General features: G+C 35.7%; 1 protein-coding gene across 3 annotated transcripts in view; it reads right to left on the minus strand.

Moving 5' to 3' along the window:
* Positions 1–23,300, minus strand: part of EEA1 (early endosome antigen 1) — a 123,659-nt gene that overhangs the window by 17,754 nt on the left and 82,605 nt on the right. For all 3 annotated transcript variants that reach the window (XM_061125704.1, XM_061125719.1, XM_061125712.1), the window contains 7 exons: positions 16,645–16,848; positions 13,729–13,929; positions 12,553–12,666; positions 10,091–10,246; positions 6,670–6,809; positions 2,900–3,230; positions 1,726–1,827 (listed from right to left, as the gene is read on the minus strand). In XM_061125704.1, the coding sequence (XP_060981687.1) occupies positions 1,726–1,827; positions 2,900–3,230; positions 6,670–6,809; positions 10,091–10,246; positions 12,553–12,666; positions 13,729–13,929; positions 16,645–16,848 (1,248 nt within the window). The remainder of the gene's footprint in view (positions 1–1,725; positions 1,828–2,899; positions 3,231–6,669; positions 6,810–10,090; positions 10,247–12,552; positions 12,667–13,728; positions 13,930–16,644; positions 16,849–23,300) is intronic.

The raw sequence follows: 23,300 nt of genomic DNA on the forward strand, positions 1-23,300 counted from the left end.
TAAACCAAATAGAAAAATCCCTGCCCTCATGGAGTTTTCATAACTGACACTATTCACTATCGGGTCAGACTATGGACTGACTGATCGATATTTAATCCTGCCTTCCTTTTTAACTTATATATTGGGATAGAGCTTGCAAATGAACAGGATTGGTATTCTCTTATACCATAGAAAAGGGAAAATCAACAATCTTTAGAATGCTGAAATGTCTACTGTCTTGAATATTCTCAAAATGCTAACTGAATTCCCTGGTGGTCCAGTGGTCAGGACTCAGCATTTTCATTGCCAGGCCTGGGTTCAATCCCTGGTTGGGGAACTAAGATCCTTGCAAGCAGCACAGTGGGGCCAAAAAAAGCAAAATAAAATAAAATTTTAAAAATGCTAACTGAGTCTACTAGTCAAAGTGAATCAGAAAAGATAATTTCATATTAACTATGATAAAACCAAAATAATTTTGGCAAACATCTTTAGTATCTGTCTAAACCACACAAATCATGTCCTCATTTAGAGATTTGAGGCATATTTTGCTACTACCTGTTTTCATAATTTATTAGGATACATTTCTGTTCAAAATTAGTCATCATATAGAAGTCACACTGAGGTTCTTCTGTGGCCAAGGTGAACTACACTACATCTCACCCTTCCAACCAAAGTCATATTTTCATGTTTTATGCATATTTCATTAAAGACCTAATTTGAGCATTTGACCACTCAAAGTTATTTTTGAAAAGTTTCAGTGCTATGTATATATGGATGCTTCAGCTTGTCTCCAATACAAAGGGAAATATTTTGTGCAAAACAGGAGTCAAGTAGTATTAACAATACTGATGATTGTTATGATAACCAATGATAAAGTAATAGCTAACCCCTAACCATTTATTTGGTTACAGTTGGTATTCTAAGCACTCTGAAATGCATTAACCCATTTACTTCTCACAATAATGCCATGACAGATTCTACTATCAGCCCCATCTTACCGCTGAGGAAACTGGAGCACAGAGAGATGAGCCATCTGCCTAAGAGAAGTCAAGACAGCATAGCTAATAATTGGCACAGTCAGGATATAAATTCGGACAATCTGGATTCACAGCCTGGGCACTAAATCACCATAATTTTGCCACTATGACTGGCATATAAAACACAGATGTCTTCTTTCAATCAACAACCAGAACACAATCACACTGAAGACTTGTTGGGATGATGTTTTGCTGCTTTATCAAATCAGATCTCTAGAAAGCTACATGCCTAGACTCTAGCTGCTAGGGGTTATGTCTTCAGAGAATAATAATAATATATATATATATAATATCCATTTATTTACTCATTTGTTTCGATGGAAAACAACAGAAGCATTAACCACAGAATAATCACTTAATTGTTATATAACCATTATCAAATATTCCATTAACATAAATGTCAATAAAATAAAGAGCACTTAAATGTCATTTCTATGGAAAATCTATGAAGACTGTTTTTTATCCATATTAATGTTCCTTAACTTTGATAATTTAATTAAATAACTCTAGCTAGTTGACTCAATTTATTTATTATTATTAATTATAATCCTTTATTTTGGGCCTTTTATTATAATTTAGCTTAAATCCTTTTAGCAGTTGGTAGAACACAAAGGAAATAAACTTTTTGACTTAAGAATCTACTGTGAAACTATTTCAAAACTATAAAACCTTATTATGCTTTACATATTTCTGTTATAGAAAATCTTACCTCCTTTTCTTTTTCAAGTGACTTTTTCATTTCATTCTGTTCCTTATGCAGGCTTTCTGTCTGTACTTGAAGCTGATGCTTTAATTCTTTGCAAGTTTTCTCCTAAAAAAGTGGAAACTACATTATGCAGAAAATATTTGTAGTAAATTTAAGAATTTAGGTTTATAAGCTTAATAAGATCCACAAAAGGAAATAAACTAGAATCATTGATGATTTAAGATGGGATAGAATCATCCATTTCAGTAATAAAAACAGGCAAATATTACAGCAGTAAATGGGGAGAGAGGCTAAGAGTTTCTATTATCAACCAGTAGTCACAATAAATACTTTCAATAATATTTAGACAAGATTTTAGAATACTTTGGAAACCACGTTTGTATGTTACAGAATTAACTAACTTATGCTATTTTAAAAGTAGAATAATGAGCTTCAAAAAAATGGAGGGAAGTTTTTTAAAGTATGGAAACAATAAATAAAAATAATCCCATGTAACTTAAGAGGGAAGATGTACAGATATTTTTTCCAAACAGAACATAAAAGTAACAATTGAAAGTCATGCTTTTTATGTTCAACACTTTCACTGACCTTTATATTAAAAACACAAGAGTTTTATTTTTGCTGTTACTCCACGTTACTCTGGGTTAAAATATTTCTGAGGATACACTGCCCTATAAGTATTTCCTGAGACTCCAGGTGTTTTTCTCTACAGTTTAAATATTGCTCACAATAGCTCTAAGACATGGTATTTTCTAGAGTTTCAGAAAATTGAAGAAAGAATCAGAAAGTTTATAGCACCAGAGTTAGAAGTCATTAAGATCTTTCTGATCTTCTTTCTTTTTTTTATAGTCAGGTGAAAAACATTTCAATTAGTAGCTATATTCTCTGCAGAAGTGTCCCGAAGGACAAACGTGCTGCAGTCCTGCCCAAATCTAGCATCAGACCCACAACAGAGAGAATATATATTCAACTGAAAATTTTCTGGGCCATTGGAAAATTACACACACAAGCACCAGTATCTTTTTCTCAGGTTAAGTAATCTCCATTCCTTTTCTCATAACAACAGTTAGGATCATTTAAATGCAGGATGACAAGTCAACAATGAATTAAGCAGAAAAGTCAATAAGTTTTAAATAAAACTCACTTCTACCTAAGAAAATAAACATAAACTACTAACCAAATCTAATATAACAGCTTTTCCCTTCTGATTTTCTTTTTCAAATTCACTTTTGGAGTTCTTCAAAGAATCAGAAACTTTTGATAATTTCTCTTTTGCTGCAGAAAGCTCTGCTACTAGAGATTCTTTCTCCATCTTCACTTTTTGTAGTTCTGTTACTGCTGTTTGAATCTTGTCATTCAGTTCCTTTTGCTGCATCTTTGCATCTTGACTTAAATTTTCAATTTCTTGTTTAAGGATTGTTTTTTCTTCTTCTTGCTTGGTAAGCATTTGCTTAGTATTTTCAAGCACTTCAGATTTCTTCTGTAGATCCAACTTTGTATTAGATACTCTAAATATTTAAGAAACAATCTCTTTAATAATGTATAATTTATCATTTCTAATCTACCATTCACATTAATAAATTGAGTTTTAAAACTTTCTTCTGTAGTTAAGAAGTAAAAGTAATAATTTAATGTCATAAAGCCACACAAACAAAAAATGCCTTAGAACATCTGATTTGGTCATTTAAGAGATGAGGATGGTTTTCTTCAAAAGTCAAATAAATTAGTGGTAAAGCCAAGACCATCTAAGCCCATGATTTAATCCAGTCTTGTCTAACCACAGTGTACCCCAAAGAAATCTGGGCATGCAGCAAACCATCTAGTCTTTGACAGCCAGAAATACTGTTCCATGTATCCTAAAGAACCGATTTATTATGTTGCCCCCAAGGACAAAGAAATTTGCCTCTTTACTTGAAAAAATAAAACACATTGTGTATTTGACAGGTCCTAAACTTCAAAACACATAAGATAACCAGGAAGAATGAAAGTGAAAGTGTTAGTCACTCAGTCCTGTCTGAGTCCTTGCAACCCCATGGACTGCAACCTGCCAGCTCCTCTGTCTATAGGATTTGCCAGACAAGAATTCTGGAATAGGTTGCCATTTTCTTCTCCAGGGGATCTTCCTGACCCAGGGATCGCATTCAGGTCTCCTGCATTGCAGGCAGATTTTTTTACCGTCTGAGCCACCAGGGAAGCTCAATCAGGAAAATCACTCCAACCCATTTCCTCAACTTTTCCGTTTTTTAAAAAATTGAAGTATAGTTGATTTATAGCATCATGTTAGTTTCAGATTCTTAAAATTTCTTAATTCATTCAGGTGTAGAAAAATTATGTTAGAGAACAAATGATAAACAAACATGGAGAAAAGACAAAAGATTTACTTTAATCCTAGAGCCTAGTAGATTATGTTAAGAGACTTATCATTTGTCCTTTAACATAAATTTTCTACACCTGAATGAATTAAGAAGTTTCAAGAACCCGAAGCTAACATGATACTACAAATCAACTATACTTCAATTTTTTTATAAAACAGAAATGTTGTAAGACTGAGGAAATGGGGGGAATGGATCCATGTGTATGTATAGCTGAGTCCCCTTGCTGTTCACTTGAAACTATCACAACATTTTTGTGTTAATCCAGCTATACCCCAATATAAAATAAAAAGTTTTAAAGAAACTCAAAAAAAAATGAAGATATTGCTTAAGAAAGTTAAAGACTTTGTTTTCATAAAATGAATAAAATTATGCATATTACATAGCAAAAGAAAAGCACACATTAGAGATTAACCGTTTTTTAAAATGAAAATAAAACCAGGTTCAAAGTAATATTTCTAGAATGCATACTATTTCCAATGTACTTTATTATAAATTCAATATATTAAGGAAAGGTTATTAAAAGATGTACCAGCCACATAACTGAAGTTGGGTATTAATATCAGAACTGCATATATACCTTGAAATTTTCTAACTTTTAGCCCCAGAACCTTTTACTTTCAAAAAAAGTAGCTAAAACATATGAAGTACATTCACAGGATCCTGTACCTCACCGATATTTAAAGGGCTAGACAGAAAAGCTGTTGTATGAATATTACTTGATCATTTTAATATAGTTAAAATCCCTATCAAGCAACCCTAAAATTGGAACTTGATATATTTACTATGCTACTTAACTTTCCTGTAAATAATTATTATAAAATCAGAGGACTATGTGAATCAAAGAAGGCATAAAGAAATAAAGGTTTACACAGTGATGGTAAAACTTAGGTTATTTTTTTAAAAACATCACTAAAGGAAGTAATAAATAAATCCACAACCTGAGAAACCTTAACACCCCTTTCTCAGAAACTGATAGAAATGACCAGAGGAAACAATGGCAACGATACAGAGGATTAGAACAACAATATCAACCACTTTAAGCGAACTGATATTTACAGAACACTTTACCCAACCAAACACAGGTGTGCACAAGGAAACTCAACCAAGATAAACCAGACCCTGTGCCCTGAATAAGAGTTTGAAATGTCCGAGTTTTACTGAGTATGTTCTATAACCACAATGGGATTAAATGAGAAACCAGCAACAGTAAGACATCTAGAGAAACCCCGAACAGTTGAAAAGTAAACAGTATACTTCTAAGTAACCCATAGAGCAAAGAAAAAAAATCACAAAGGATATTTGAAAACAAACTGCAGAGTAATGAAAATAGAAGATGGAAAGTGGAGGGAAAGAGCTGCGTGCAGTGTCCTTGAGAAAGGGGAGCCCTGGACCCCATTATGTGGGCTGAGTCCTGTGACCAGGAGTGGGGTTTAGTCAAACCTCAGATATGTTTGCCCAGTCCTCCTTTCTTGGTACTCTAAAAATGCAGGACCCCATATAAAAGATGTCTGCATTAAATGTAAAGGCAAAAATTAAAAAAAAAAAAAAACTTTACTAGAAATGGAAAGTTTCCACTGGAAAGAACTACTGGGCCCATAGGGGCCTCAGAAAAGAGAACAAGTACCACCTCAAAGGTCATCTTCACAGTCACATGACTGGTTCCAGAGGTGACGAATCACTGGGTAGGTGATCAAAGGCTCAGGTGGGCATCCCTGGTAGCTCAGCGGGAAAAGAATCTGCCCGCTCGATTTTTGATTCGGGAAGATCCCACGTGCTGCTGAGCAGCTAAGCCCGTGCGCCACAAATGTTGACTGAGCCTGTGCTCTAGAGCACAGGAGCTGCAACCACAACTAACGAAGCTGCGTGCAGGCTACCGTGCATGCTCCGCAACAAGACTAGCCACACAACAAGGAGCTTGAGTACTGCAACCAGAGAGGAACTCCCGCTCGCTACAGCGAGAGAACGCCCGTGCAGCAATGAACACCAGCAGAGCCAAAATAAATGAATAAAATAAAATTATTTAAAAAAAAAAGGATCAGATATACTCCCCAAATACCTAGGCACTGGAAACTACAATGTTGAGTGACAAGAAATGCCATTTGAGGCACAAAATGCATCTGTATATCCTCACATTCCTAACATCAGGACCCAATTTACTAGACATGAAAACAAAAATGTCTGTCATCACTCCCAAAATAAGGATGAAACCATGAAAATGCTAAACAACTTAATTATCATCAACTTTGATGGGTTTTAATCTCATTTCCCTGAGAGGCACCTTTCCCAGGCTGTCGACTTCCATATCTTTACTACTGACAGCCAAAAACCCTCACCCTCTTGACAAAGATCCAATCTGTCAACTCCATATGTGGCCTTTAAAGACAAAGTCTACTGAAATGTGACTGGATACAAGCCATCCTATTTAACCAAATTGTGATGGCTTTATTTTTCATGCACATTAATATCAGCAGTTTACAAGGTAAATTTTTAAGCACTGTGAAAGAAAAACTGAAATCTTATGAAAAACTTAATACTTTGTTTACAGTCCTCTCCCATAAGTAGTTTAGCTCACATTTCTTTCTCCCTTTCGAGTTGCTTGCTCAGTTCTGTGGCTCGAAGCTCTAAATCCGCACTCGTCTGCCTCTGTTGCTGCAGGTCCTGCAGGGCTTGCTCCTTGCTGGCTCTAACGTCAAGCAGATCAGCTGCTAGTTTCTTTGGCAGAAATATAATATAAAACCATTTAGTGTCAGCAATTATCTACTAAACACTACTACATTAGTTTATACTCAAACTGATGCTAGCACACAAAAATACTTGTGTTAATAAAAAACATATTCTAAACTCATTATTGAATAAAGGAGCCATTTACCTTGGAATCTTTCACAAGATCTAGTAGCAGACTTTATGTATGAGACAGTCACTAAGTTTTAACTTTTAAAATGAACTGAATAAGAGAATAAACTTAATATAATTATATTTATTACTTGAATAAAAGTTATTAACTCATGTATGAAAAAACAAAGGGCCCAATTAAAATTTATAATCTTTTATATTCAGTTAACAACTGAATATAAATATTGATATAAATATTCAAAACTAAAATGGAGTTGTCATGTCATCCTTCTCATTAATACCTCTTGACCATAAATATGAAGCCAATTAAATTTGGATTTGGCATCTATAATCTCTTCATTTAGAGATTATTATTCTTTACTGTGTGACTTCTATCTCATATACATACATATAACTGTCTATTTTTACAAATTTACAAAGTCAAATTGTTGAATATATAGTTTGAACATCTATAAGCAATGCATTTTCTTAATAACTATAACTGGGAAAGGAGTACCACAGGTTGTATATTGTCACTCTGTTTATTTAACTTATTTGCAGAATACGTCATATGAAATGTTGGGCTGGATGAATCACACGCTGCTATCAAGACTGCTGGGAGAAATATCAACAACCTCAGATATGCAGATAGGATCACTCTAATGGCAGAAAGTGAAGAGGAACTAAATAGCCTCTTGATGAAGGTAAAAGAGAAGAGTGAAAAGCTGGCTTAAAACTCAACATTCAAAAAACAAAGATCATGGCATCCAATCAATCATTTCATGCAAACAGAAGGGGGAAAAGTAGAAGCAGAGACAGATGTTATTTTCCTAGGCTCCAAAATCACTATGGACAGTGACTACAGACATGAAATTCAAAGATGCTTGCTCCTTAGAAAGAAAGCTGTGACAAACCTAGAAACCATATTAAAAAGCAGAGACATCACTTTGCCCACAAAGGTCTGTAATCCATAGGTCCAAAGGTCCAGGACTGGAAACAGTCAGTTTTCATTCCAATCCCAAAGAAGGGCAATGCCAAAGAATGTTCAAACTGCCATACAATCGTGCTCATTCACATGCTAGGAAGGTTATACTCAAAATCCTTCAAGCTAGGCTTCAGCAGTTCATGAAATAAGAACCTCCAGATATTCAACCTGGGTTTAGAAAAGGCAAAGGAACCAGACATCAAATTGCCAACATTTGTTGGATCTTAAAAGAAAGCAAGGGTGGAGTTCCAGAAAAACATCTACTACTGCTTCATTGACTATGCTAAAGACTTGTGTGTGGACCACAACTGTGGAAAATTTTTAAAGAGATGGGAATACCAGACCACCTAACCTATCTCCTAAGAAACCTGTATGTAGGTCAAGAAGCAACAGTAAGAACCTTACGTGGAACAACTGATGGTTCAATATTGGGAAAGGGGCATACAAGGCTGTGTACTGTCACCCTGCTTCTTTAACGTACATGGAGAGTACATCATAAAAAATGCCAGGATGGATGCATCACAAGGCGGAATCAAGACTGCCAAAAGAAATATCAACAACCTCAGATATGCAGATAACACCACTCTAATGGAAGAAAGTGAAGAGGAGCTGAAGAGCCTCTTGATGAGGTGAAAGAGGAGAGTGAAAAAGCTGGCTTAAAACAACATTCAAAAAACCAATATCATGGCATCTAGTTCTATCACTTTGTGGCAAATAGAAGGGGGAAAAGTGGAAGCAGTGATAGATTTTATTTTCTTGGGCTCCAAAATCACTGCAGACAATGACTGCAGCCATGAAATTCAAAGATGCTTGCTCCTTGGAAGGAACGCTATACAAACCTAGACAGGTGTAAAAAGCAGAGACATCACTTTGCTGACAAAGGTCCATATAGTCAAAGCTATGGCTTTCCAGTAGTCACGTATGTATGTGAAAAGTTGGACGATGAAGAAGGCTGAGTGCTGAAGAATTGATGCTTTCGAATTGTACTGGAGAAGACTCTTGAGAGTCCCTTGGACTGCAAAGAGATCAGACCAGTCAATCCTAAAGTAAATCAACCCTGAATATTCACTGGAAGGACTGATGCTGAAGTTCCAACTTTAGCCACCTGATGTGTAAAGCCCACTCACTGGAAAAGACTCTGATGCTGGGAAAGACTGAAGGCAAAAGGAGAAGGGGCGACAGAGGATGAGATGGATAGATAGCATCGGATATGAATTTGTGCTAACTCCAGGAGATAGTGAAGGACAGAGGAGCCTGGCATGTTGCAGTCCCTGGAGTCACAGGGAGTTGGACACGACTTAGTGACTAAACAACAACAACAAAAATATACCCAAACAGAATCCTCGTTACATGACCTTCAACTAAAAACAAATAGACAAAAAAAATTTTTTTCTGTTCTTTTCAATCATTACACCATGTAATCTGTCATACTATTATTACTGACCATAAAGAAAAGGGAACCCATAAATACAACTGTAACTGTCATTTTCTTCTTCTATGCACATCTATACATACACACAGCCCATGATTCTACAATTGTACGGAAGTGCTTCATCTGACTGTGAAGTGTAAATTTCACATATAGTAACTTGAGAAATTTGTTTTACTTATAGTAGCTCTAATTCAAAGAGCAAAGGACTCAGGTAAAATCCTTCTCTAATATATGTAGTTATTTAATTTCTTTAATATAAATCAACACTTTCACTTGAAGTTGAGTTAAAGAAAAACAGTTTACCACAGTGAAAATTTTAATAATATTAATCAGAAATAAAATCCAAAGGGTATAAATGTAAAACAGAAGAAAGATACCATAACTGAGTATTATATTGGAATAAGGAGGGAAGGAGATAGGAATGATGAGGTAGAAGAGACTTCACAAGAACAACATAAATAAGTTCCCTGTAATTACAGAGTAGACACCTAGTCGACTATCTCTCTGAAACATTTACACTTTACAATGGAACCAGTGTATATGTTAACTGCTATTTGTAAAGCCATCCATTAGTGAAGAAATTAAAAGTAAAGGTGGAATTCAAAATTAAGACATGAAAAATTACAAATAATTTTTATATCACAACTTGACCTTCACTTGCAAATTTAAAATCTTGGATTCCTTCTAGGTCATCAACTTCCATTGTTATAGCAATAGAAAACATGGCTCGTTTTTTATACAAACCTTGATTTGACCTTCTAATTCTTCAGTTTTCTGTTCTAAAGACAGATGTTTCTCTTTATATTCTTTAAGATGACTTTCCAGCTGACTGCAATGTTCTTGCTTGTCCTGCAACTTTGTAGTGACCTGATCCAACTGAGTAGTGATCTTATTTAACTCCTATAGAAAGTACAATTAAAGACAACTTTGGTGATGTTTACTTTGCTGTAGTGCCCAAATGTTTGCTCAAAATAAAGCAGAAAACTCTAAGAAAGTATTTTGAGTAAGACCATAGATAAGCCTAATAATATATATGAGATTATATTTACCCATCAACATAAAGGACCTGAACTGAAGTTGTACACACTCTGAGATACTACGTTTATACACCTAACTGCTCAATAACTTTTTCTAGGAAGAGTTATTTTAGAAGCCAAAAGAGACAACAGGATATTAAGTAGACTAATAACAAAGTAACGCTTTTTATCCTATAATTAAATATTTTCAATGTTCAAGATACCATTTTTTAAAATATTTTTAATTACATTGACTACATTATAATACTTGTTCAATTGATTTGGAATATCTAATTGCAGAACAAAAAATATAAAGATTATTAGGAAATCCACTTTCCATAGATACTATCAATGTTTTGATAACCTTCCTTCTAGACTTTTCTGTATGTTAGTTTCTATTTCTTTATTTCTACTTTTCAGATAAAGGATGTCAGTTTACATAAAGTTTTACTGTAACTTCCTTTGTTTTTATAACAAAGCATCATAAAACTGTGATATTATCTTCTAAACTATCATTATACATGACTGCATAAATTTTTATTTTATTCATGTAGATCATTATTTAGCCATAGGCCCTCTGTTGTATTCTTGGATTGCTAACCCTAACCTTTCCAACAGATATGCAAACAGCATCCTTAAAACTATGATTATTTCCCTAGAGTAAAGGACTAAAAGTGAGATTAAGAATATGAAAAATCTTAAAGGTCTTAAATATATTGCCAACCAGCTTTCCCTATTACCATCAAAAGGTTGAACTGCAAGCAACATGTGGAAGTGACTTGTTCTTCTATACCATGTCTAGCCTTTCCAGTGTTAAACACATGCACACAAACATTTTACCTTAATAAGGGCATATTACTGTCTTAATTTGCAATTAATTCTTAATGAATATGAAGATTTCCTAATATAGTTTTGATCTTTTACTTCTTTTTGTAGATTCATTTATTTCATATGTAAAAATGTTTTAAACAAAAATATCAATCTTTCACCAGACATACTTCAGAAAATGTTCTATTCTTTTGCTACTTGCTTTAGAATTTTGCTAGTAATATTTTGGGCAAACAAAAATTTCAACTTTTATGTGGTTATTCATATAAATACTCTTTCCATTATACTTTCTGGCACTGATTTAGTTCTTAGAAAATACTTTATAGATGTGTTTAGCAATAATGTAAAGTAAAAAGCAAGTTGTAGAACATACATAGTGAAACCATGTGTATAAAACAAAAAGACCTGTATGTGTACACACACACACACACACACACACACACATTTTTTCTTCAATGATTACAGAAGTCTGGAAGGAAATATACCAAACCTAAAAGCAAAATTTCCATATAAGGAGAAAAATGGATTGCAGTTAAAGGTAAATATAGAGAAAGGTTTTATTAACTTGATGTATACTACTGTATTATTAATAAAACTTTTTGGATCAACAACCATATTGCTTCTCAAATAAAAAGTAAATTTTTAAAATTCCTACCTGGTCAAAGGTAAGAAAAATCTACCAACATTTTAACCTTGGCCCTGAAGTAGGAAGCTTTTATTCTATCAGAAGTGTTGAGAAGAATAACTTTGGTATTCTTTCTAGCCCCACTTTTACTCCTACCCCCAGGAAAAGAGAGGAATACATGCTGCTCTTTTCCTGCCAAGAGGTAAGTATATCTGGGTCACCGCCTGACTGTCCACTTAAAACAGGTGTGGAAGTCTGCCTGTCTTTCCCAGTCATTGCCACTTAATAGGATGAAGAAACAATTCAAAAATTAGGAGTAAATATTTCACCACACCAAGGTCTCTATTATGGGAGAACAACAGTATTAAGAAGTTCAACCACAACTGCACAAGTTGAACTTTATCAAGAACATAAATGATATACTTTTCTTTTTTCGGCTGCACCTCACAGTTTGCAGGATTGTTAGTTCCCCGACCAGGGATTGAACCCGGGCCACCATGGCAAAAGCACCAAGTCTTAACCACTGACTGCCAGGAAATTCCCAAAGATTATATTTTATCTCTATCTGTCTAATTCCTGCATATTCCACTCACTGGTTCTGAATTCAAGGAGAAATTAAGGAGAATAAGCAAGTCAATCACAATATTATATCAAAGTATCATTTTCACATATTTTTCCAGTTAATCTATCTACCAAAATATTAGTTTATGATAGGAAACTGCATCAAGTTCTCCTACCTGCTGTTTATCTTGTAATGCATTTTGGGCTGTGTCCAAATGATTCTGAAGATCTGCTCTTTGAGCAGTTTTTGCTGCTTCTGCTGACAGTAATAATTCAGTTTTGGCTTTAACCTGTAACAAAATTTACAACTCATTTAATTTGTATTTAGTTCTTGGTTTCCGCTTGATGAGTGTACAATACTTTTCTCATTAATTTTTAAAATTAAATCTTTCAGCAGAAAACAAAGATTTAGATATTAAAAAATAAATATGTGATAATCCCCCAAACAGGAGTGAATAGGGGAGAATCCTCTAATAATGTTTTAATAAATGATAAAAAAAAGTCCCTATAGAACACCAAAGTACACCCTTCTCTCTTAAATTGGACATCTACATATTGAATTATCTGTAACTCATCTAATAAATTTTAAAAAGAAAGGTGTATCCTCTTTTTCCCAAATTCTAATAGTATACTTGTTATTATATTATTTCTGGTTTTAATGGAATTATTCTCCTAAAATAAAACTAAGGCTTACAAATGTTTCTAAAACTTTCTCTATTGTAGTATAGAATAAAAAAACAATGATGAGCATGGAGAAAGAAATATATCTTAATCCCCACCCCGTGACTGACTCACTGAGCAAGCCTTCCATATTGGCCTCTGAAGGAAAACATATTAAAATACATAATTGTACTATATAAAATTATTTTTTGGCTGCACATGCAGCTTGAGGAATTTTAGTTTCCCAACTAGGGACTGAATCTGGGCTGTCAACGATGAAAGCGCCAAGTCCTAATCACTGGACCACCAGGGAATCCCCTAAAGTTTTGGGTGGTTTTTTTTTTTTTTTTTTTTTTAAATCAAACATTTAAAGTAAAATTAAAAAATCAAATTCAAAATAAACTCAAACATCTGTAACAGAAATTTAACGGTATAATAACAAACTACTTTGAACTTCAAAAACAGTAGTAAGGGCCTCATGGAAGAAGAGAAAAGTAAAAATCTCTGGTAGGGAGAAAGGCAAACAGAAAAGCTTAACAAACTGTCCACATACAACTCTAATTCCTATTTCTGTTTTTTTTCAATTAATAAGTAAGGCAGGGGATGGAGAGGAAGAGAGAAAAATAATTTAAATGTGATAGCTTAAAACTGGTGTTTTATTCATACAAGCAAGTTGCACAATGCGATATTACCTGTATATCAAGCTGGGAAACCTTCTCCTTGCTTTCATTTAACTGACTATTTAATTCACTGATGCTGGCTTCCAGGGAAAGGACACGGTCTTGTGCAGCTCTAAGATGTGCCTTCTGCTCCTGCACCTGGTCATGCAAATTCTCCTGGGCTTGTTTATGGCTTTCTGACTGATTCTTCAGCTTCTCTGTTAGCTGAGTTACCTGTCATATAAGCAGGGATCTAATTATGAAGGCCACAAATGATATAACAAGAATGAAGAAACCCATAAGGATGCTAAAATACCCTAAGATAGATTATCTCAACTTTTTTTTTCAAGAAAAATTATTCACATTTTTCCAAAAATAAGTAAATATAACCTCTGAGAATCATAACAAACAATATCAGATTCAGAATTCTTACCATTTTTAAAACCGACTCTACTGAATTATAATTTAAATATAATTTACGCAATTCAATTATACAGTTTGAGGATTAATCAATATGTACATTCATTTAACTACCACAGACAAACAAGAAAACCTTCTGATTACCCCCAAAAGCTTCTTCATGCACTCAATACCCTCCACTCATCTCGCCCCAGACAATCACTGAGCTGACTATTAAGAGTTCTTTATATATTCTGGATGTTTCTCAATTGTCAGATGTATGTCCTACATCTATTTTCTCCCATCTGTGTCGTAGCTTTTATTTTTGTAATGGTGTCTTTTGAAGAGCATCTGTTTTTAATTTAGGTGAAATCCAACTCATCTGATGTTTCTTTGGGGTACTCTGGATGGATCAGGAGTTTCTTGAATCTGTGCTTTCATATTTTTAATCAACTTTACAATTTTTCAGTCATTATTTCTATAAACATTTTTCTTTAACACAAATTATATATATACACACACACACACACACACAAACATATGTATACACCATACACACACAAACATACATATATCCTAGACTACATGTTGCTATCCTAAAGGTCACTAAGGCACTCTTCATTTTTTACTCCAATTTTTTGTCTCTCTGGGCTTCATTGTGGACAGTTTCAATTACCTTGTCTTAATGGTCACTGATACTGTTTTTTCCACTCAATATAGTCATTCAGTGATATTTTCATTTTAGGTATTTTTTTAACCTCTAACAGTTCTATTTTTTGTTTCCACTTCTATTTCCATTATTATAGTTTTTTCTTTAAATCCATATATTTTAAAAGCTGTGTTAAAGTACTTATATGATGACTCTATCCTCTCTTATTTCAGGTTTTATTTCCATTGAATCACTTTTCTCTTACTTATAGCTCATATGTTTTCCACTCTGTGTTATCTAGTAATTTTTTTTTTATATTTGTTATGACAAGTCTGAAATTTGTTGTCTTCTTTCAAAGAATATTGAATTTTGCTCCAGTAGGCAGTTAATATACTTGTGGTTCACCTGGATCCTTTTCAGGCTCATTCCCATGCTTATGTACACTAGCTTTTACTCTAGGGCTAATTCAGCTTTAATTCTAAGGTGTGACATTACTGGGGTTTCTGCTGAATGCCCCCAAGTGTCTGTCTTCTCTGACTGGTTAAGACCTGAATGTTTCCAAGCTCTCTGAGTTCTGATCATTTTTCAGTTGCAGCTCCTAACAACTGGTCATTGTCTGGCCTCGTGGAATCTCTCCTGAAGAGTGTAAAGGTTAGCATTCAACTAAAGGTTCAAGCAAATCCCTACCCAGATTTCTGGACCTTTTTCTCTACACTGTTCCCTCGTCTCTGACATTCCGTCTGCAAATTTGAGTTCAATCTCCCTGAATTTCAAATCTCGCATGCTTTAGTTCAGAGACCACTGTGTTTTCCTTGGATTCCCTCACCTTGCACCAGTCTGAAAAATGTCTCCAGGTCAAAAGCTGTAATGCTCAAAAGGCTCACTTTGCTTACTTCTCTTCTCTCAGGGATGAAAACCCTGTGCATTTGTTGTACAATGTCTGAAAACTAGTTTTACACAGTTTTTTCCACTTTTCCAGTTGTTTATAGTAGGAGGACTAAAGAAGTATCAGTTACTCCAACATGGCCAGAAGCAGAAGTACATAAACTTACTTTTATTTATTCTTTCTTCAAAATTGTGTATGCTTTTCTGATCATTTTTGTATAATAAGCAAAGTTAATTTGTATGCAACTTTCAACCAAAAACTAGTCTAAACTGGTAACTAAGGCTAACTTTGAAATGTGTGGGGAAAAAATTGTGTCATATTCTAATACTCAAATTAGAAAACTGAAACGACTTATTCTTTAATACTTTCTCATTTAGATAATTACAATTCCCTTATTGGACAATTCTTCCCAAAAAAGTGGCTATTTGGTAAGCAACTATTCTTTACAGTCTGAAAATGTATTAAGCTAAATTTTATAAGCTTCATTTAAACTAACATACAAATGTTAGAATAAGGCAACTAGTTACCAAAATCATTAACAGCTATGTATTCCAAAAACATACATCATTAAAATATAGGTAACCACTAAGCCTAGATATTAACCAATACACAGTAACAACTAACACTTGATTAGTAGTTCAGTTTATATTTTGTTACTCACTTTTTTCCAAAACATCACAAAATGCCATGAGATAAGAATGTATCATTAATAACTTTTCAATATGAGTTAACTATACTTTTCAAATGAGCCAACAAAGTGAAATGATTTGCTCATGGTCACACAGGTAATAAATCACATCCTGGGACATGAACTCAGCAATTCTTTCATCAAATCATGTTAATTTCCTTTCACTACAATAGCAACCCACCTCTGAGGTAAATGAAATATCTGTCAGAAACACAAAATAAATTTAAAAGTACTAAAAATAACAGAAGAACTATTGAGATAAACCACTTAGTAAGATTTAGAGAGATAAAAGTAAATTTTAGAAACAGAATACACTTGCAAGCTTACTTGTTCTTGTAACGTATGGTTTTTTTCTTGTAATTGGTTAAGAACAGCAGTCTCTCCCTCACCAGCCTGAATTTTTGCATAAAGATCTTCTCTCTCCTTTTCTAGTAAAGAAATATTTTCTTTGCTCTTCTGTAATAAGGCTTCAAGGTTCTGGATCTTTTGGTCCTTATCACCAATTTGACGTAGTACTTGTTCCAAATCATTCTGTAAAGAATCAAAAACTACTGCCTTAAGGATAGAGAACTTAAAAGTTATTCCTCAAACAAAATGACTGATAATAAATTTTAAGACTCAAACTCTTAGTGTTACTTTTTTTTTTTTTTTACTAATCTACATTTTAACATGGCAAACTTAAATAACTAGAACTACATATTTAACAATAAAACCTACATTACTGATAATAAACTAGAATTTAATAACCAATAAAAACCTTCAAATAACCACATTCTTACTCTAACACTCTGGCTTCACCGTCTACTACAATTTTTGCTTAATCCGTTTTGGGACACATGGGACTGCTCATTATTCCTAATCACACGAGGCACACTTTCACCTTGGAACCTTTGCACTAATCGTCTCTTCTACCCGGCACACTTCCCCAAAAGTCAAATGGCTCATTCCCTCTTCTTCAAATGTTTGCTCAAATGCCACCTTCTCAATCATACCTACCATGATTGTTACATTTTAAATTGCAGCCTTTCTCAGTACTCCCTCTAGTAAATAGTTTTTCTTTCCATAGCACTTATCTTCTAACACACTAAATAATTCACTTATTTTTCATGTTTATCTGCCTCTCACTACCTTGTCATAAGAATGTAGGCTCCAAAAAGGTGAAGATTTTTGTCTGTTTTATTCATCAATGTATCCAAGACACACATATTCTAAGATATTGAGTGAACAGAAAAATAGGTGATTGAATTCTAATGCATATACACTCATGAAGGCTCATTTCAACACCCCAATTGGACTCTTCTATAGCTACATCAAGGGATCCCTTTTTTTCACTTTACCAAGGGCTTCCATGTTGTACCTGCAGTAGCCCACCACACCCAGAACAACACTCATTCATGTTGAGAGCTATCTGAGTCACAGTCTTTGCCTCTGCCTTAATCATTCTAAGAGAGCCAGAGAGCCTCTACTCAGAAAAGGCCCTAATGAGCCCTTCTGCAAACTTCACAGCAGCCCACACTATCTTGCTGAGACAGAGCCAGCAGCCAGCTGGTACCCTCAACAATGTGCGCCAACATTAAAACAGGTGAGGTCAGTCACTTTCAAACATGCTTCTCATCCTCGAAGGTTCAATCACGAAACAATGAAAAGCAACCTCATCTCTCTGCTCTCATCCTCTGTTCCTGCCACTAAGACCCCTCTCTGCACAATCCTCTAATCCTCTGGAACCACAGCTCCAGGCCTAAGCTTTTTCTAGAACTATCACTCTATTTCCAAAATGAAATTTGTTTCTCCCTGTACAGGGGCCAATTCCCTGTCAGCCCTCTCTGATATGTAAGCACTGTTCTGTTGGGCAAGCAAAAGAGGTTGACTTTTTCTAGATTTTTTTCTCACCGCCATTAATCTCTCCCTCAAATAAAAGTTTTAAGCTGCTCCGGGAATTATGTATTCATTTCCTACATCTATGCTGTGTTGCCATCATCTATGAATCCCTACCTCATTCACTGAAGACTTGAGACCTGATTTAGTCTTTCTCTCAATCTCAGTTTCTGCCAATTTCCTGAGAAGTACAAAATACATAGAGAATTAAGAATACAGCCTCAGCATTCATAGCATCTTAATTCCTGGACCTTTACTCATCCTACTTAATCACCCACATGCAGGATCTTCTAATAACCTGAAATTATTTTAGATAAAAATATGTCAACTCTCCTACTCTGTGAACACAACTTCCTATCTGTCTTCCAATTTCATGACCTCATTTTTGCTCTTCAAGGAGACACTCACCTCAATTTTCTTCTAGCTTATTTAGTATATACCTAACTTTTCTTCCTGAACCTCACATATGGATACGAACTACCTTAACTATTCTTTCATCTACATTCTCCATTTCCTTTTACCCACAAATTTCCAAAACAGCCACCCAAAAAAACCCCAATCCTTAGATCAATGTTGCAATCTGCTTTCTTCATGCCTACATTTCTAAGTAGCATTAGAGCAAAATCACAAACCTACATAGATTGACGCCACCACAGATTTCTAGACTCCAACCTCTATTACATATTCAGAATCATTTTTTCACTCCTGTCACTGAGTGGAATTCTTGTCCTCATATATACCCCTGAACATCAACTTAAAAGCTTAATCTCTAATAATCTCAGCCTACCTGAAATTAAACCATTACCATTCCAACTGTATCCAAGGAGGGGAGGGGTTACCTTCAGGAATGCTCTACCATGATTTTTCTTCATCTTACCTATGAAATTTCATATATAATGTAATGTAATAATATATAATGACAAAACGTGGTCCACTGGAGGGGGAATGGCAAACCACTCCAGTATTCTTGCCATGATCACCCCATGAACTGTATAAAAAAGCAAAAAGATATGACACCAAAACCTGGGTCCCCCTGGTCAGAAGCTGTCCATATGCTACTGGGGAAGAGCAGAAGACAACTACTAATAGCTCCAGGAAAAATTGAAGCAGCTGGGCCAAAGCAGAAATGATGCTCAGTTGTGGAGGTGTCTGGTGATGAAAGTAAAATGTGATGTTGTAAAGAACAGTATTGCATAGGAACCTAGAATGTTAGGTCCACGAATCAAGGTAAATTGGATGTGGACAAGGAGATGGGGAGATGGCAATAGAGTAAACATCAACATCTTAGGAATAAGTGAATTAAATGGATGGAAATGGGCAAATTTAATTCAGATGACCATTATTATCTACTGCTGTGGGCAAGAATCCCAAAGAAGAAATGGGGTAGCCCTCATAATCAATAGAAGAGTCTGAAATGCAGTACTTGGGTGCAAACTCAAAAACGATAGAATGATCTCAGCTCATTCCCAAGACAAATAATTCAACATCACAGTAATCCAAGTCTACGCCCCAACCACTGATGCCAAAGAAGCTGATCAGGTCTATGAAGACCTATAAGACATCCTAGAACTACCACCAAAAGATGATGTCCTATTCATCAATAGGGGATTGGAAAGCTAAAGTAGAAGTCAAGAGATACCTGGAGTAACATGCGAGTTTGGCTTGGAGTACAAAATGAAGCAGGGCACAGGCTAACAGAATCCTGCCAGAGAACACACTGGGGAGAGCAAACACCCCTCTTCAACAACACAGGAGATGAGTCTACGCATGAACATCACCAGATGGTCAATACCAAAATCAGACTGATTACATTCTTTGCAGCTGAAGATGAAGAAGCTCTATACAGTCAGAAAAACAAGACCTGGGGCTGACTGTGGCTCAGATCATGAACTTCTTCTAGCAAAATTCAGTCTTAAACTAAAGAAAGCAGAGAAAACTACTAGGCACTAGGCCAGTCAGGGAAATCATCCCAAAGAAAAAGAAATGCAAGAAGTAAAGGGGTAGTCTGAGGAAGCTTTACAAATAGCTGAGGAAAGAAGAGAAGTGGAAAGCAAGTGAGAAAGGGAAAGGTATATCCAAATGAATCCAGAGTTCCAGAGAAAAGCAAGGAGATAAGGTGCCCTTCTTCAGTTAAACAGTGCAAAGAAATAGAGGAAAACAACAGAAAGCAGAAGATTACAGATCTCTTCAAGAAAATTGGCGATATCAAAGGAACACTGCATGCAAAGATGGGCTCAATAAAGGACAGAAATGGTAAAGATCTAATAGAAGCAGAAGAGATCAAGAAGAGATGGCAACAATACACAGAACTATACAAAGAAGATTTTAATGACCTGGATAATCAAGATGGTGTAGGAACTCACCTAGAGCCTGGAGTGTGAAGTCAAATGGGCCTTGGAAAGCACTGCTGCCAATAAAGCTAGTGGAGGTGATGGAGTTCTAGCAGGGCTATTTAAAATCCTAAAAGATGGTGGTATTAAAGTGCTGCACTCAATATGTCAGCAAATTTGGAAAACCCAGCAGTGGCCATAGGAATGGAAAAGGTCAATCTTCATCCTGATTCTCAAGAAGGACAGTACCAAAAATGTTAGAGCTAACCCTAACCCTAAACAAAAATGTTCAAACTACCAGACAATTGTGCTCACTTCCCATGCTAGTAAAATTATGCTCAAAATCCTTCGAGCTAGGCTTCAGCAATATGTAAACCAAGAACTTCCAGATGTCGATGCTGGGTTCAGAAATGGCAGAGGAACCAGAGATCAAATTGCCAACACTCGCTGGATCATAGAAAAAGCAAAGGAATTCCAGAAAAAAACCATCTACTTCTGTTTCATTGGCTATGCTATAAAGCCTGTGACTGTGTGGATAATAACAAACTGTGGAAAACTCTTAAAGAGATGGGAATACCAGACCATCTTGCCTGTCTTCTGAGAAACCTGTATGTGGGTCAAGAAACAAAAGAGGAGAAGGTGGAAGCAGTGACAGATTTCCTCTTGTTGGGCTCTAAAATTACCGCGGAGGTTGACCGCAGCCACGAAATTAGAAGACAACTGCTTCTTGGAAGGAAAGCTATGACAAACCTAGACAATATATTAAAAAGCAAAGACATTAGTTTGCCAACAAAAGTCTGTATAGTCAGAGCTACAGTCTTTCCAGTAGTCATGTATGGATGTGAAAGACCGTAAAGACGACAGAGCACCAAAGAATTGATGTTTCAAACTATGGTGCTGGAGAACACTTGAGAGGCCCTTGGACACCAAGGAGATCAAACCAGCCAATCCTAAAGGAAATCAACCCTGACTGCTATTTGGAAAGGCTGATGCTGATGCTCCAGTACTTTGGCCACCTGATGTGAACAGCCAACTCACTGGAAAAGACCCTACTGCTGGGAAAGACTGAAGGCAGAAGAAGAGGGCAACAGAGGGTGGTTGGACAGCATCACCGATTCAATGGACATGAACTTGGGCAAATTCTGGGAGATGACGAGGGATAGGGAGGCCTGGCGTGAAGTCCAATGGGTCGCAAAGAGTCGCAATGGGTCGCAGACACAACTTGGCGACTGAACAACAACATAAATAAAACAGATAACCAACAAGAACCTACTTATAGCACAGGCAACTATACTCAACATTTTATAATAATCTATAAAGGAAAAGACCCTGATAAACCATATGTGTACATATATATAAACTCTATGTATAATCTATTATATGTTATAGATTTTATATATATGCATCTGTGTGTATATATATAGTGAGAGGGAGAGAGAAGGAGAGGACTGAATCACTTTGCTGTACATGTGAAACTAACACTAAGTCAATTATATTAAATAAATAAATGAATAAAACATACACACACACACACACACGGGCTTCCCAGATAGCTCAGAAGGTAAAGAATCCACCTGCAATGCAGGAGACCCCAGTTCCATTCCTGGGTTGGGAAGATACCCTGGAGGGCATGGCAATCCACTCCAGTATTCTTGCCTGGAGAATCCCCATGGACAGAGGAGCCTGGAGGACTACAGTCCATGGGGTTGCAAAGAGTGGGACATGACTGAGCGACCAACCACAGCACGCACGCACGCATGCACGCGCGCACACACACACACACACACACACACACACACACACACACATATACACACCCCTTTCCTCAGTTATCCTTCAGAGGCTAAGCGTGAATTCACCACCACCCAGTGTTACCAGTGACATCACAGTTTATGAACACCTCATTCCTCAGTCACCTCCCACTCTCCAGTATCCTCAATTATCCTCACTCTACTAGTCCCTTTGTCCTAGACTGGAAACATATTCAAGTATCTCTGGTTTTCTAGGAAGAAACACTTCCTAGATGAAGTTCCACTCCAGTTTCTGCCCAGTCTTTACATAATTCACATTTAAATTTCAAAAGTAATGCATACTTACTTTCTCAACTCTCTCATTTCTTATTTACTAGTCAAAAACCAGACACTCAGATCTATCAGTTTACTGAAATGATGTTTAACAATGTCACTGATTCTTCACTGCTTAATCTAGTGATATCTTTCATTTATCACACTGGGGGCCCTCACCACATCCTCACAGTTGCTGATTACTCCCAAGCTGACTCTCCCTAGTCCTTTGGCCTTCACTCTGATCACTCCCTTTCTTTGGGCTGTTCTTCTACTCACCCAACCCTTAAATATCTTGTGTTACTACTCGTCTATTTTGCTCATTATACTCTCTCCCTGGTTGACCACTTCTAATAATTTCATTTACCCCATAAATACTGTCTCTCACAGCTAATAAATAACATGGTCCCTTCCAACAGGCTTTAAATTAATATATCCCATAGGTGCCTCAAGACATGTCCAGAACTGAACTCATCACACTGACCATCTTTCTCATGTTAATTAACACACTGGACAATACCTCCATTTATCATACAGCCAGAGTTATCAGTCTGAAAGTCATTCCCTTTCTGTCATTTCCTACAACGATGAAGTCAATAAGTCCTATTTATTTTACCTCCAAAGTATTATTCATATTTGTCCCTATGATATTTTTTAGCAATTGCTTCAACTAAGACCATCATTTTTCATCTAATCTACTACATATATTAAGTCT

Source organism: Dama dama, chromosome 3, assembly GCF_033118175.1.
Source record: "Dama dama isolate Ldn47 chromosome 3, ASM3311817v1, whole genome shotgun sequence".
NCBI lineage: Eukaryota > Metazoa > Chordata > Mammalia > Artiodactyla > Cervidae > Dama > Dama dama.